The sequence below is a fragment of the Oreochromis aureus genome, linkage group 10 (assembly GCF_013358895.1).
Source record: "Oreochromis aureus strain Israel breed Guangdong linkage group 10, ZZ_aureus, whole genome shotgun sequence".
Taxonomy (NCBI): Eukaryota; Metazoa; Chordata; class Actinopteri; order Cichliformes; family Cichlidae; genus Oreochromis; species Oreochromis aureus.
Genome location: NC_052951.1, coordinates 27,945,225 through 27,961,398, shown reverse-complemented (window position 1 = coordinate 27,961,398; position 16,174 = coordinate 27,945,225). Strand labels below are relative to the sequence as shown.

The window sequence follows — 16,174 nt, the reverse complement described above, 5'->3', positions numbered from 1 at the left end:
TGTTTCAAATCCCATTAAACCTCACTAATCACTTTGTTTCCTCTGTCAGCACGTGAAAGAACATCTCAGAATCATTCTGACGCCAGAGACTTCAAACCGGCTACAGAGCTCAGCACAGTTCAAATAAACTGCTCTTTATTGACAAAACACTGCAAGTTTGTGTGCTCGAGCTGGTGATAGCGGATGTGTGATGCCACTCAGGATGCAAACACTTGTTTATTTAAATCTGTGTTTAAAAGGCTTCAAATTGACTTTTAATTGCAGCGAACTACATCTCTCAAAGCAAGCACAGCTGAATGAAGCTCTCTGCGGTCCATTTAAAGATCTCCAATGCACCTTTATTCAATTAGCAGAGGTAGTAAACATTGGGCGAGATCTGTTAAAGCACTGCTGCATCTCCTTACAACAAACCACACTGCTGGACAACAGCTATGACTGATTAATAATGACATCCACTTTGCTGCATGTCACCCCCCCGTCTTTTTCACCTATTACCCGTCTTATCAAATAGAATCAAAATGCCTAAAAATAAATCTTGAAAAAGACACCTGCTAAGGCTGATCACAATTCAGAACGAACATGAGAAAATCAGAAGAACATCAGGCAAAAAAATCATATTTTTTTCTGCTTTAAACTCTTTTCCAAATTATAAATCTGCCATAGATGTTGCAAAGACAGAAGTTCTGCCAGTGCTACCCCTGAGCCTCCTAGTAGATGCACCAATGGAAGTCTTAGGTGACACACAAGAGCACAAGATTTTCAGAAAACCTGACCTCTGACCTTATGATTTTTAGTAGATACACATATGGGTTTTGATGAATTTGAAAGTCCTACGTCGCCTCGTTTTCGAGTTATCGCATTCACAGACTTGGATGTCCACACCGCCTGCCAGTCACAGTGCCAATAATACTCCATCAGCCTTTTATGGCTGAGGCGTACAAACGTCTGCATTCACTGGTGATGTAGTCGCCACTGCACAGCTTGAATAAGCCTCGCCAGAGCTAAAATGCTAATATTGCCACTTCTGAGGAACATCTGAGGAAGGAAACGCCAAAAACTGCAGTTCCTTCAGTCAATTCTAAATTTTTAGATTACTCACTGATTTAAACTGCATTCAAATCAGGGCTATTTTGAGTGTCAGTTGCATACCTTTTGAAGCATTCAAACAGGCAGATGTATTTGAATGCTAGCTAACCACTAATATTTTAAACTGCGTTATAAGAGCATTATAAGTCTTGTTGCTTTTTGTTTTACTAATTGGCTAAGAGGCAGGCAAGGCACTGAATCCCGACTAGTAGTCTATGTTGTAGGTTGTGTAGGCTCTGTGATAGCAGGTTATATAATTGTTATGCGAGTGTATTTCGAGCCTTGGCCTCTTCTCCATGGTTTGATCATTCAGGTTAGCTGAGGGGGTTTACCATGCATACTTTAATAGAGTGCCAGCAACTCTCCATAATGCACAACGTGTGGTCCAAACACAAAACCCACAAATGTACTCTCCAAAGCTGTTGTGGTTCTACAGCACAAACACACCCAGTAGAGGAAAAAAGACAAAAGGAAGAGATAAACAAGCAAAACAGGTTCCTCTGATTTAAATTTAAACCACTGGATGCAAATCGTGTCTTTCTGTTTTTGTTTTGTTTTTTCCCCCAGATGATGAATCAGTGTAGCTGCTACACTAATGCACATTTGTATCAAAGATAGCTGAGCAGCTAGCATGATATTAGGTTGTTATGATATTAAAACAATTGTTTTAATATCATAACGTTAATTGTTGATGTTGACTGTTCTGGACTGAGCAGTTAATGAAGCTGTAACACTGTCAAACTTTCCGTTTAAGTCTTACTTTGGGGGAAATGTACCACACCTCTGAGCTGTATTGAATAACTGCCCAGACACATTGCAAAGATGGTTGCCAAGTGACAGGACTTGGTGTTAGAAGGGCTTACACTGATCAGGCATAACATAACCACTGACAGGTGAAGTGAATAACACTGATTATCTTTTCATCATGGCACTTGTGGCACATATATTAGGCAGCAAGTGAAAATTTTGTCCTCAAAGTTGATATGTTAGCAGCAGAAAAATAGGTAAGTCTGACAAAGGGCCACACTGTGACAGCTAGACAAGCTGGGGCCCTTGTGGGCTGTTCCCAGTCTGCAGCTATCAGAGGCGAACCAATGACAGGGTTCTTTTTATTTTCAGTTATTTAATTTGTCCAATCACCTTTGAGCCCCTGAAATGAAGGGACTGTGCTAAAAAAACCCGATGCTTTAGTTCCTAACATTTTATCCACTCTTTGTTCAACCCACTGAATTAAAGCTGCAAGTCTGCACTTCAACTGCATCTTAGTTGTTTCATTTAAAAATTCAGTGTTGTAATGTATGGAACCAAAATTAGATAAAAGTTGTCTCTGTCCAATGTCCAAATATTTATGGACCTAACTGTATTCTGTCTTCTTACTGCTAAGTGTGCCCCTGCTTGCTTTAGCAGTGCAGAAACGCCTCTGCTGGTTAACCATGTAAAATAATAATAAAAAAACCCTCACTAATAAAAACCCATTCAGAAGACATCCATCTAGCCTTAGTGCTTCCAGTCTGTCCTCAGAGACTCCACATTAGACTCCACCATTCAGACTTCTACTGGCTGATGCAGTCTGGTGTTTACTTCTTATAGTAATGTTTCCTAATGGATGCTTAAACACAAAATATGGACGATTTACAGTCGAGCATATGTTGCATCCCTTTCTGTTTTTAATGTACTGTGCACGCTTTTGCACAGGGACTTTCTCTCTTCAAATATGCCTCCATTACCTGGCCGATCCTCAACCAAAGGGTTGTGTGTGGTTTGTTTGGTAATGCTGGCAACTGTTCAGTGAGAAGAAGTTATCTGACAAAAATGGACACTCAGCCATGAAAAGCAAAAATAAAAGCAAAATGTAGTTATTAGAGGGAGCAAAAGAGTACAGCAGCTTTCAACTGGCAAGCAGCTGCAGTCATTAGTTTATTCTGTTTTAAAGGAATAGTTCGATATTTTCATAAGAGGTGGAGAAATGTGTGGGGAATTGGAACTTGAAAAATTACAATTTGTAACACTAAACATTTATAAAATCACAAATCTGAAAAGCATGCTGGGTAATACTAGCTAGCTAGGTGGGTTTCTTGCTACATTCAAGATCCAAAAAGACATGGATGATGAAAATCAATCGTGGCTCAAGTTGGACTGACTGCAAACAGTTTGCAAACACACTGCAATCAGTTTGAGTCAGAACAATTTGTCTGTGACTCGTCTCTTTGCATTAAGGAACTCAAATTCAACTTCTTGGATTCTGATTATCTTCCAAGATATAAATGAGGTTGCTGAGTGGCTGTCATTTTGCAGATAAATTGCTGTCCTGCAGCAACTATGTCTCTATTTAACAGATGCATTAACTGCCAACTTGACTGAATTCTAACACAAACCGATAGCAGACCGACTCCATCTTATTGCTGTTTATCGCCGTCTTGACCCATCAAACTTGCTTTGAAGATGACTGAGTGGTTGAAGCAACGATTGCAAAGTTAAATTTCCATAATCTTAAAAAGATCCTAAATGCACACAATCCATATAACAAGCTTGGTCTGGAGTTTAAAAATACTCCCACCCACACTCTGTTTAAAATCATTTAAGTGCAGATTTACAGTAACAGCAGACACAATTCAAACCAGAAGTGTTTCATCAGTAGGTTTATGTTTTCAGGGTTTAATACAAGATTAATCCAACATTGTAATCAGGAGAAAAGGTAGAGGAAAAAACATGTTCTTACCTTTTGCCACAAAGACTCTCGGGAGGCCAGGCTGGAACACGCTGCGACAAACCAGCAGTTACCCAGCTGTCCCTGATGCAGATCGTGTGCACTGATGCCATCTACAAACAGGTGAGGGTCCTCACACAGCTCCTACACTCCCAGAGAAAGACAAAAACACTTATGAAACACGCTGCACAGCCAGTACATGAGTAGAACCCTTGCAGGAACTCATACTAATATTTATATGTGTTTTAAAAAAAATAATTTTAATGGGGGGGAAAAAAACAAGTTATTGTTTCGAGGGTGAAACGCCTCTGAAATAAGGTTTCTGGTTAATAAACTGTGTGTACAGCCCACAGTACAAGGCACAGAGGTGCATAAATAGGTTATTGAGTTCATGAATCAGAAAGAGACCATCTGTCCTTTTGCATCCATGTTTCACAGTCATGATCTTCTACCCAGGAGTCGGGAGTGGGGGGGTGAGAGGTGGGCTGTGTGCATTTGTGAAATCACATTTGCTGCAGCTGCTGTGTCGAGGTCCATTTTCTGCCACAGTGTGTACAGACAGCCTATTACTGCTAACAACACGTTCAATGAGCTGCTCACGCTTTTTCTCCTGCATGTAAACTGGACTCTATGGGCATGGACAGCCAGATTTTCTGTGGGGCGATTACAAGAGGCTGTGTGCTGTCAGTGGACACTTTTACTCTCGTCCATACACGCTGGCTACACAAGGTTATCTGCACATTTTAAAAATCAAATACAATCCCGTTTCCAACAAATCTGGGTCGCTGTGTAAATGGTGAATTGAGTGGCATTTATGGAGCTTTTCTACTCTCACACAGCACTCAGAGGGCACACTCACACAGTTTGGAGTTCAGTATGTTGCCTAAGGACACTTTGACATGTGGACAAGAGGAGTTGGGGCTGAAACCACTGACCTTTCAATTACTAGACAACCAGCTCTACCTGATGATGACAGCAACATGAGATGGGCATGTTTACCACAGTGTTGGCTCACCTCTGCTTTTAAAGACTCCATGTAAGCGTTTGGGAATTGAGGAGACCGACTGCTGCAGAAAAGGATTTAGGTGTAGGACTCTTTTTCTACTTTATAAATGTAAAAATTACATATATATATATATATATATATAGTTTTGGGTCACCATTCATTCCTTCATATTTCACCAAGTTGGAAATGATTGCAGTGATTTACTGAAATGGGTGCCAACACATAGGAAACACTTTATATAAGGCAACAACTAGCAAGCTTGAGAGTGAATGTGTAGTATCCGACCACCTTTATTCTTCAACTTAGTGTGAACTCTTTAAGACAAGATTTTCTTGTAATTTCGTTACATAGTCTTCAGGAATAGTTCTCTAGGCTTCTTGAAGGGCATTCAAAGATCTTTAGACGCTGGCCGCCTTTTGTTCTGTTCTCTGTAAAGATGATCTCACACTTCTTCAACAATTTTAAGGTGTTGGCTCTGGGGAGGCCAGTCCATGACTGATAGTGTTCCATTGTGTTTGGTTTTTTTTTAAATCGAAGTATTTTTTTACTGCATTGGCAGTGTTTAAGATTATTGTCATGTTGAAAAATGAAGCTGCTGACAATCAGAGACTGTCCAGGGACACTGTGGATCAAAAGGTGTTGTTTTGTTTTGTTTTATTTTTTTACTGGGATTTTAATTACATCAATTTTCACAAGAAGATAGAGGCACTCCTGAATCCTGCTGATCCATGTTTTTTCTTTGCATGGTATTTTTAACTTTTACAGCACCAAACTAAGTTCCCTGACACTCTTTCTGTTGCAGCTCGATAATAATGTAGTGATAGTGGGGTAATAATATGGAAATACCAAGCTATTACTACTTAATTATCAGGACAACGCCTGAAGATAATAATATGGAGACAAATATGTTAGTAATAGCAGAGTAACATTTTAGTAACAATATGATAACCAGCTGGCAAAAAACATGGTAATATCAGTGTAGCGCCGAGCAGTTGAATGCAGGTTTTTGGCTTATCAGCCTAAATTAAGTGGGACTCTCTTATCTTTTAACAATACTATGCACCATAGATTTTACAATTTTCTCTTACTTCTTATAATTAGGAACATTTTCTGATTCTAACCTGGCATTCTTGCTTCCGGTTTGTATTTCACTCTCTGGGTAAAATAAAAACTGAGCAGATAAAACAGCAAATTCAACCTAAAAAAATAGATTAGATAAAGGAGAATCGAATATGAATAAAAGATTAAAAAATATGAAATAGAATAGAATGTGACAAAACAAAACAGTTAAAAAACTATTACACGAGGAAAAAAGCTCAAGTAAATAGAAGAAATACGGTAAAATAAAATAATGGAGCACAATAACAGAAAACCGAAGATAGAATAAAACAGCAACAGGTGTATCATGTAAATTCAAAGAAGAGTTTGATTTGTATAAAATCATCTAATGCACAAACTAAAAAGAAAATCAAAAAAATTAAGACCATCCCAGCTTTAATTTAACCTGATACAAAATATGAGCCAGCTTCATTTTTACTGCAAAGCTGTGCTTGCAGTGTTCTGGGTGTGAAGCCTGTCTGTTCTCTGCTCTCTGCTTTATGGGACCAGCAGGTCGATGAGCACCTCGGCCATTACTCAACAGGCAGCAGCAAGCATGGGACCACTTAGCAGCTCTTTATCTTTACACACTGGCAGCACTCAACTAGGGTTAGAAAAGTAAAAGAGGGGGCAGGAGGGAGAGAGCATGGTGCAGGTTGAGCTTTTAGATACGCAACATTTAGAAAATGGTCACACTCGTTTTACACCTGTGTTACCAATTCTCCAGAATCCACATTTAGGAAAGATGTGACTGATGCTTTTTAGTTCACAGTAACTTGTGTGCATCGGCTCGCCAGACCTGACTTTAATCATCGTTAGTTTTCCTTGACTGTATTTAGTTTTCCACTTTGCTTCAGTCCATTTTAAATGAGCCCAGAGAGGATGGTGGTGTTTCTAGATCATGTTCACATCTGGCTTCTTCTTCGCATGATAGAGCTTTAACCTGCATTTGTGGACAGCATGGTGAACTGTGTTCACAGACAGTGGAAGTGTTCCTCATTACATGCAGTGATTTCCATGACAGAATCATGCCTGTTTTTAATGCAGTGCCACCTGAATGCCTGAAGATCATGTTCATCCGATATTAAATTATAGTAAGTGTGGAACTTTGTGATGTTTTGGACCTTTGTTTGAGAAAATTTTCTCTGGACCTTCTTAAATTTTAATTGAGTATCCCTGTAATAGATTAATATTTAATATATTACCAGGTTAAGTTCTATTGATCTTGTTTATGGTCACAAGGTATGATTCTTTTGAATATGTGGACTTTTCTGTGAGCCACACTAAGCGGACCACCTACACATTACACCTATAGGAAACCCATGCCATGACGCTCCCGGCACAGGGTTTCTGTGCTGATGTTAATGTCAGAGGAGGTCTGGAGTGTTGCAGCTCTTGAGTCAGCACAAAGTTTCTCACAAAACATTTGGAAGCTAAAATATTTACATGCAGGTCTTTTGGTGATACACATACCCACCCACCAAGAAGAGACTCTAAACCTGAGGCAAATCCTGGTAGTCTGCATACTGTTTTATAGTCTAAACATGGCAGCTGAACAGAGACTTAAAGCGTGTGCTCTAGGGGTGATTGTAAGTATGACTGTGTTCTGATAGCCCATCCAATGTGAGCTGGGACGGCCTCAAGCACACCATTTGGCTTTAATCATAAAGATCAGTGCAGTTATCAGCCTTCATGGCTCATGTGCATGTATATAAAGGCAGATCACAGCATAAGGATACACACAAGTGTGTGAACCTAAAGCTTGCAAGCACAGACACACACACAGAGGGACACAATAAGGTCAGTCATTTGCTGACTCTGCAAAGCTGTATGCTGCAAAAGCAAACTTTTAATCTGAAGCAGAGGCCACTGCAGTGCTCCCCGGAGGCCTGCAGTCTCTACCAGCAGGATCCTCTCACCTTACACTGACCAGCACCAGGGCTTCCTGTCTGAAATCTCTCTGTACGTGCAAGTCGGCAGAACTTTGTGAGGCAATGTTTTGATGTTGTTCTGTGAAACTGTGTCTGAGTTAAGATATCTAATCACGTTTCTTCTCCCTGTCCGCAACAACATTGATTGGTGGAGTCTGAGCAGCGGCGAGGGCTCCCTGTGGTGGCCTGCCATCCAGGGATTGGCTCAGGTGGAAAAGTAATAGAGTATCGATCAGTGCCCGGCCCTGCAGTCTCTGAAGTAATGTGAATATTGTGGCTGAGCACAGCCTAATCATTTACCCTGCCATTGAGAACCTTTCAACCGGCTTCATAGCCCTCCTCAGCACCATTCATCAGCTGATAAAGGAGACATGAGCCACGAGTGCAAAAACCCAGAGAATAGAAAGTGCAATCCAGCAGTGAGAATCCAAAGTAACCCAACATTTTAGAAAAAAATGAAAGCTTGGATTATTTACACACAAGTTTGCCAGTTCACATTCTTCTTCCCTACCTTCATTCCTTGGCACTACTAAACTGTCACCAATCGTAACAGTAACAGCTGCGTCTATCACCACCAGCTTTGGCAGTTTGGACCAGCTTAAAGCACAAACTCGTGTATGAAGTTTGATTTATTAGCAGTTATTGATGTTCAAGGATGAGAAATAGCAATGGATCCCAGTTACCCCTGTACAGGAAGTCAGGACCAAGGTCAGCGTTTCTGATGCTATGATTATTACCCTAGGTTAGGCTATGCAGAGACTAACTTAAGCCGGTATCAAGGACTCTCACCTAGGACTGCCTCCATCCAAATGTCCCCCCCACAAATCCTCTGATGATAACAAACTACCAACCCTAACAGTTAGGTACAATCATGCCTGCTAACAGCAGCTTTCCTCATTATAGAAAGGTAAATTGGCTGAAAGTTATTACTTTAGAGGCCAGGAAAATAGGCCCCAGGGATCTTTTCATTTTCAAGGACCAGAAGAATTAAAAGACCATTAAAATACTCCTATACATTCTAACCTTAAATGAAGACTCGAGAAGGGAATGCCCACAAATTCAGACTTTAAATGAAGAGTTTAAATAAAATATCCTATGTGACAAAAAGTTTACTGATAGATGTCACTATATTGTGAATTGTAGTCAAATGAGTTCTGCTTGCGTGCCCATCCCAATTCCTAGCTACAGTGGGCGCTGTAGGACAAACGTGTTTTAGTCCCCCAAGAGAAATCAAAAACACTGAATGTGAACTGTACCTCGTAACAGCTGTGGCCAGCCGGCGTATTTCTGCTACTGTTTGGAAAGGATTTGGATCTACACAGGAGTTTTTCCCTATCTGTGGAAGCCTGTCAGTCCACTGTTGATCTCAGATGTCAATGCATCCACGTTTACTCTAGAAGAGGCAGTCAAACATTGTGAAAGGAGTCCGATATGGATCAATGAGTCAGAGAAGCTCACTTCTGACTGATGACAGCCATACTGAAGTGAGTTGTTAAGGATATTCTGAACCTATTGCATATAAGAGAAAAGGTTACTCGATGCAGAGCTGGGTCAAAAAGACAGAATCAGAGCAGAATCAGGAGATGATCAATTATAAATAACGCTAAAAACATTCTAATCCTAAACAGCGTCTTTGACTTAAATGTAAACTTGAGTTTGCAGAAAAGCTCAGTACAATGAGTGTGCATACAGTATTTTATATGAGCTTTTGTCTGGAACCTCATAAATTTTGATTGCTCTGAACATTTCATTCTCTCACAGCCACTCTGCTCCTAAGTAATTTGATGTTTAACTTCATTATCGTGCACTCTCCCTTGAACGAAATGCTGCACTAAGAGCTTGCAGAGAGAACAGATTCAGCTTTTGTATTAACAAGTTAAAATAGAGCTCTGCTTTGGCTTGTAGATTTTGGGGTCAGCTACATTCTTTACTTTAAAAAAAAGGATAGATTGCACCAAGAAGAGCCACAGCGACAATCACTGGTAATGCTATGGGAGATACTGATCTGCAAAGTTGGTGGTGAAGTCCCAACTCTTTTGAATGCTGCCACACTCATTAATTCAAGTCTGGCTCTATGCAAGCACCACCCACTGGCAGGTAAAAATAATTAAACTACTTCATAAGATAGTACTTCAAAAGGGGACCTATCATGCTCATGTTATCTCGTACTTGGCCTTATTGTATCTACACTCTTCTGACCAGCTGACCCTCATAATCAGAAAGTTTGAACAGCAGGCATTGTGGAAAGGTTAGTTTAGGACTTCTAGAAAAAGATGATCAGTGTTATTCACTTCATCTGTCAGTGTTTTTAATGTTTAATATTGAAGGCTGATTGGTGTACAGGGAGGTGCTTTTACAGATTTTTCAGCAAAATTAAGAAAATCCCCAATAAAAATCACTAAAGCAAATTATTTTTGCTTCTTTGTGCTTCAATAAAACCTTTAAAAATAGCTGGGCTAAAAATGGCTTGCTCCGGGTTCCTAACCTCCTCACATAAACCGCTGTCAGTGACGACACAAATCGTGTCCTGGCAAAAATGAAAAGGATGCTCCTCTTGCTTTCTCTCCCTTTGACTTCTTCCAGTTTTCCGTCTGCATGACTGACATCAGCACAGACCAAAACATATAATCTGTGTGACCCAGTTTCCATGGCAATGCACGCTGGCTGCACGCTGCAGCGGTACACAGGCAGAAGGAGGTTACAGCATCCAGAACCACGGCGTGCTGTGAGAGGAGGATAACAGCGGCAGGGGACTCGGCTCAGTAAATCCTGAGGCCCTACATCTGATATCATCCACCACCAAAAGACACGCGCGGTGCCAGCTTATACAGGAGACTAGAGAGTGCAGTAGAGCAATGACTGATTGCAACTGATGTTAGTGTTAAATTATAAATGTTTAGTCTTTCTCTATGTCACAAAACTCTTGTTCTGCAAGCACCTTTGGCACAGATAACTCCCCAATGTGAGTGTTTTTACAGGTGCAAAAACTGCTCACTATTTATGCCCAGAATAAAATATTTCTGCAGGGCATTGGCTGTGCCTCACTGACTGTCCAGGGAATAGGGTGTTATTTACGCGCATGTATGCTGAGGAGTAAATTATTCTGAACATATAAACTGTGAAGTTTTGGGTAAAGTTTCTTGTATAAGAATTGAATTCTGATTGCAGTTTGTAGATTTATCAAATTGGATGCTCACACCCCAAATTTTAGCTCTTGTTGTATTTGCAACAAGTTTGCAGATGATACAACAGTCATCACACTTATAACTGCTAACAATAGGCATGCATACAGGAACATCATGATGAATCAATAATAACTTGGTCTTAAACATCACAAAGACCAAAGAGATATAGATGTAGGGCTGCAAAAACAAACCCACACACAGAGCTCATGGAGTCTTCAGCTTTAGGTTTCATCTTGCCTGGGATGACAATACCTCAGCAGTCATGGGTAAGACACAACAGTGCTTTCATTTCTTAAGGAGGTTAAGGAGAGCCAACTTCAGCCAAAAACTGCTTGTCAGCATTTACAGATGCACAATAATGTGAGCTGTGTGACAGCCTGGTACAGTAGCTGCACCAAAGCTCGCAAAAAGGCCCTCCAGTGTGTCATGAAATAGCACAAAACATCGCCGGGACAGACCCATGCATCGCTCGCAAATCTCTACAAGACATCTCTACACACCCTCGGCGCGATTTGGTTAAGCTTCTCCCCGTCTTTTCAGAGCGCTCCTCACACACACAAACACGCTGAAACACAGCATCTTCCCAAAAATCTGTGACACTGCTGAACTCAGTCTGTCAGTGACTTCAGTGCAATCCCAATGTGCAGTATGTTCAGTTTCACACGTTTACTTCCCTCATATGTATATATAAACTGCACAAAGAAATCAAACCACAGATGTCCATTAATGAAGTTAAGGAAGCTCCTTTCCATGCATGGAGGGTTTCACCTCAAGTCCAGGGCCCTGAGACTGTATGTTAAGAGGAAGGCAGGTCTAGTGAGTATCAGAACCACTATCCAGGATAAAACAACAACGATCTATGAGTACATTAGGAAAACGCCCATGGCTGATAGTGTGCTTAGTGAATACCTCAGGCAGCAGAAACCCGAGAAAGAAGAGGAGTAGGAACAGGAACCATCAAGGAAGAAAAGGCCCCTGCAAGGCATGTACCACTGGCAAATAGAAGAAGTAGCTGACATTGAGAAATCCTACCAATGGCTGGATAAAGCTGGACTGAAAGACAGCACAGAGGCACTAATCATGGCAGCACAGCAACAAGCTCTAAGCACAAGATCCATAGAGGCCTGGGGTTTACTATACAAGGCAAAACCCCAAGATCAGACTGTTCAAAGATCCCCATGAAACAATCCAGCACATACCAGCAGGGTGAAAGATGCTAGCTAGCAGGGCATAGATGGAACGGCATAATCAAGTGGCTTGCATGGTATACAGGAAAATCTGTGCCGAGTATGGCCTGGAAGTCCTGAGGTCAAAATGGGATAGGGTGGTTGAGAATGTCCTGTATCTAGAAGGATTTTAGCTCAGTCAAAGTGGTGATAGCTAACCAACCGGACATAGTAGTAGATAAGCAGAGGAAGACGGCTGTAGTGAGAGATGTAGTGATACCAAGTTATATGAACATCAGGAAGAAGGTACACGAGAAATGAAAAAAATACCAAGGTCCGAGAGAGGAGCGATAACAAGGCAATAAAAACAATGATTACATTTTATCATTAAAAATCTGCTATCTGGTGGGCTAACCATTACAGAAACATAAAAAATGATTTTGGCAAATGTATACACTTCTTTTTATACAAGTCAATAATTTATACTTATTTAGATTTTACACATCATGTGAGGTTAACAGAAATCTAATAAATCTAATTTATTATACTTGCATATTAGCTGGAATAACATAATATTTTAAACTACAGTGAATTGTGTATAATTAGAATTAGAAAGTAGAATAATTCAAACTTACATTTAAAATGTCAGTGTGGAAAATGATAACAGTAATACTCTGGAAAAATTCAATAATTCTACACTCTACCACATTAAGAGTTAGCAAATAGAGCATGTTATTGTGGATTAACACATAGATTTACTGAAACTACATGTAGCATAATATTTATAGGAATAGTAATTGAATGAAAATATATCAATAATAAAAAAATAAGAAAGAGTTAATATAGAGTTAATATTTAGTAATGGTAGCTAGCTATATAACATCCAATGTGCAAAGTAACTGAAACACTTGTATTTATGTACTGCAACCAATGAATATTTACATGTATTTAGTTGCATTCACACTTAGTTCATCCTTGCTTCATGAAAATCTGGGTCAACCCCATGGAAATACAGTGATAAATGTTACTACTACTAAGCAACAACAACAACAGTCAGTTAGCAACATCTTAGCACAAATTATTTCCAGAGATTCAAACGCACATTGCTCCCACATATCTTTCAGTGGGTGAACTGATCTTGGACCAAGAATAACAGCTTGTTACTCCTTCTGTGCGAACATACATGTTAGAATTACTGGAGCTGCTTTTCCCCAGACATTTAAATAATATTACAGGCAAAAAAAGAGGCAGAATTTCAGTGAAGCTGAAGCTTATTGAGGCTTCTTACTGGTAGAATTGGAAACACTGGCCACAAATGCTGAATTGGTTGAGTCCAGAAATGTTTGTTGTATTTAGTGTGCCTAAAAGGAATGAAAGAGTTAACTGTAAATAAGTTAAAGTGGTGTTTAGGAGTGCTTGGTAGCATTTATCATATTTGAATCTTCTCAGATATCGCAGTTTGTATTATACCTAAACCAGCTTGAGTCTGTCTTTTTTCTTCTCCTAACGAAACTTAATAATATCTACCATTGTGGTCAGAAATGTACATTTGTTCACCAAGACGAATGTCTTGGTAATTTGAGGCTTTAAATGATTTTTTTGAACTGTTCTTTTTCTATGGTGGAATGATTGTACAGCTTTAATATTTAATGATAATTCATATCTGGACACAGACACTCTATGCCTTAGCAGTTTTAAAACTAAACAATACCTAAAAAGCACCAAATGTGTTACTCGAAACCAAGTTTTTATGTAATTCGTTATGGTAATCATATTATTAGCCAATCAGTAACCAATCCATTAGGTTTGTTTTTATCAAAATATAAGTACCGAAAGTAAAAGTACTAATTATGAAGAATAATATGCATTACAGACTATATTATTTAATCTTTAGGTAATTATTACATCACTTTTGATTTTCAGCTGGAGATCATTTTAGTTTCTTATTAACTGCTGGGTAACTTCAGCTATAAAAATATAGTGTAACATATTTTTAGATCATCTTAACCAAGGGGCGGTGCCACTCTGTTCGCCCCCCCTCTGGACACGCCCCTATAATCCAGTGATTTCGTCCAGTACAGCACAGATATCAACACTCTTGTTTGGTTCAGTGCTTACCTATAGATACTTTTCCTCATACAAAAATAAATAAATGGATTTAAAAATGCTAAAACACATTTCATCAGCAGTTTGGTGAACTGTAAAATTAATACCTGTATATTTATATTCATCAGCAGCAGTAAACCTTTAATGCTGCACTTTTAATCAGATTTATCAGTTTTTGTTTTGCTGAAACAAGCCGACCTACCCGAGGCCTCTTCCAGACGACACGTCCGATCCTGTTACCCTGGTAAAAGAGCGAGTCGTCTGTGGCGGGGAAGCGGGGGTCCTCGAAGAGCAGGCCACTCTGCAAGCACTGCCTCTTCAGGGTGGAGTACTGCTGCCCCTCGAAGGCCTTCACTGAAGTGAACATGCTGCAGCCCTGGAGGACACAACGCAGATGGCAATGAAATACAGATCTGCATCCTGTCATCACACCACCCTCCTCTTCTATCATTGACTTCCACACACACATTTCAGCATCCTCTCTGAAAAAGCACCATCTTGTTTAATTTCTGAAAATACATTTCCTTCCACTCACAGTCATCCCGGCAGACTGACAGCCGAATCCCGCAGACGGTAATACCTTAGCAGCGAAAGCTCTCAGTGGAAACAGAAAGTCGATGTGCGCTGCTGCCTTGAGCACAGCCAGGCTTCACTGGGTCAAAATGATTAATCTGTCAATTCACTGATATCCTCCTGGGCCTAATTATCACTGCTATGCATTAAAGGAGTCACATATACATTGATCAGCTCAGGGCAAGCAAGGGAACCGGTGAGTGAAGGAGGAGGCAAACTAAGAACTATTGAAGGGATAATCAATACTGAGACACTGAATAAATGGCACATCGTTCTACACATCACTAAGTGCTTACTTAACATACATCACTAGGCTACACATCGATACAAAATGAACAAAATAAAACACTTACACATTTATTTACACATTAAGCAAACACAAAACAATGTTAGAATTAATTTGGAGCCACATTTCTTCCATACTAATGAATAAAATACTTTAATTCATTCTTTTTTAGCTCCATTTTGGTCTCCACACAATAACCAAAGCTAACATCAGTTACAGCTAGAAGTGCATGTTTTCTTAGCAAATTACTTATTAAATGTGATCTATTATCATCTTATCCGTATTCTTATTTTTGGAGTTTACTAGAGTAGCTTTGCATGAACTCTGTGCCTGAAATAGTCATATTAGCGATATGCCTTCTAAACCATCATAAAGAGCCAAGAGTAGAAAAGAACTGTCTGAAACAGAGCCTTTTTGACTCACAGAGATTACTTACACATACATTGTACATATGTGTAACTTGAGCCTCCGCCACTGTAACATATGTACACGATAGAAAATAAAACAACAAAGTACACAAGGTCAACTTTAAAAGTCCGACTTTTAGGACAAATCAGTAATATCTAATAGGGTTTTAATCTTATCAACTGTTTTTAAATAACTCATCATATTTATTAGTTTTACTGTCAGAATGTCAGAAAGAGGTAGCTATCCCTTAGCACTGGACTCAACACAACTGACAACTCTTTATTTAATTAAAACCTCAGAAACAGTCAATATGATTTTCAGATGCACAGAATTATTCATGTCTGAACTTTTCATGGTCAGCAATTTGCACATGTCCTTTTCTATCAGTGTCACATCATAATCAATACCTCTGCCAGCAGAACTATTGACAACTTATGAAATCAGAGCCTCGCTGTAAGGCATTTAAGGCAAAATCATACTGGCTGATTAGAAACTGAGTTTATTGACTGGTGATAAAAATAGATTTTGTTATTTTGTGTGACAGCAGAATTTTTTAAATTATTATTGATTAACTCACCTCATTATTTACCCAGTTACAGTGTCACAAAGTAGTTCCTCTGAT

General features: G+C 39.6%; 1 protein-coding gene across 1 annotated transcript in view; it reads right to left on the bottom strand.

The window, feature by feature from the left end:
- capn5b (calpain 5b) overlaps positions 1-16,174 on the bottom strand; it is a 61,336-nt gene that overhangs the window by 32,080 nt on the left and 13,082 nt on the right. The window contains exons 3-4 of the mRNA XM_039618595.1: positions 14,488-14,661; positions 3,806-3,937 (exon numbers count right to left, since the gene is read on the bottom strand). Coding sequence (XP_039474529.1) covers positions 3,806-3,937; positions 14,488-14,652 — 297 coding nt within the window. The 5' untranslated portion in view covers positions 14,653-14,661. The remainder of the gene's footprint in view (positions 1-3,805; positions 3,938-14,487; positions 14,662-16,174) is intronic.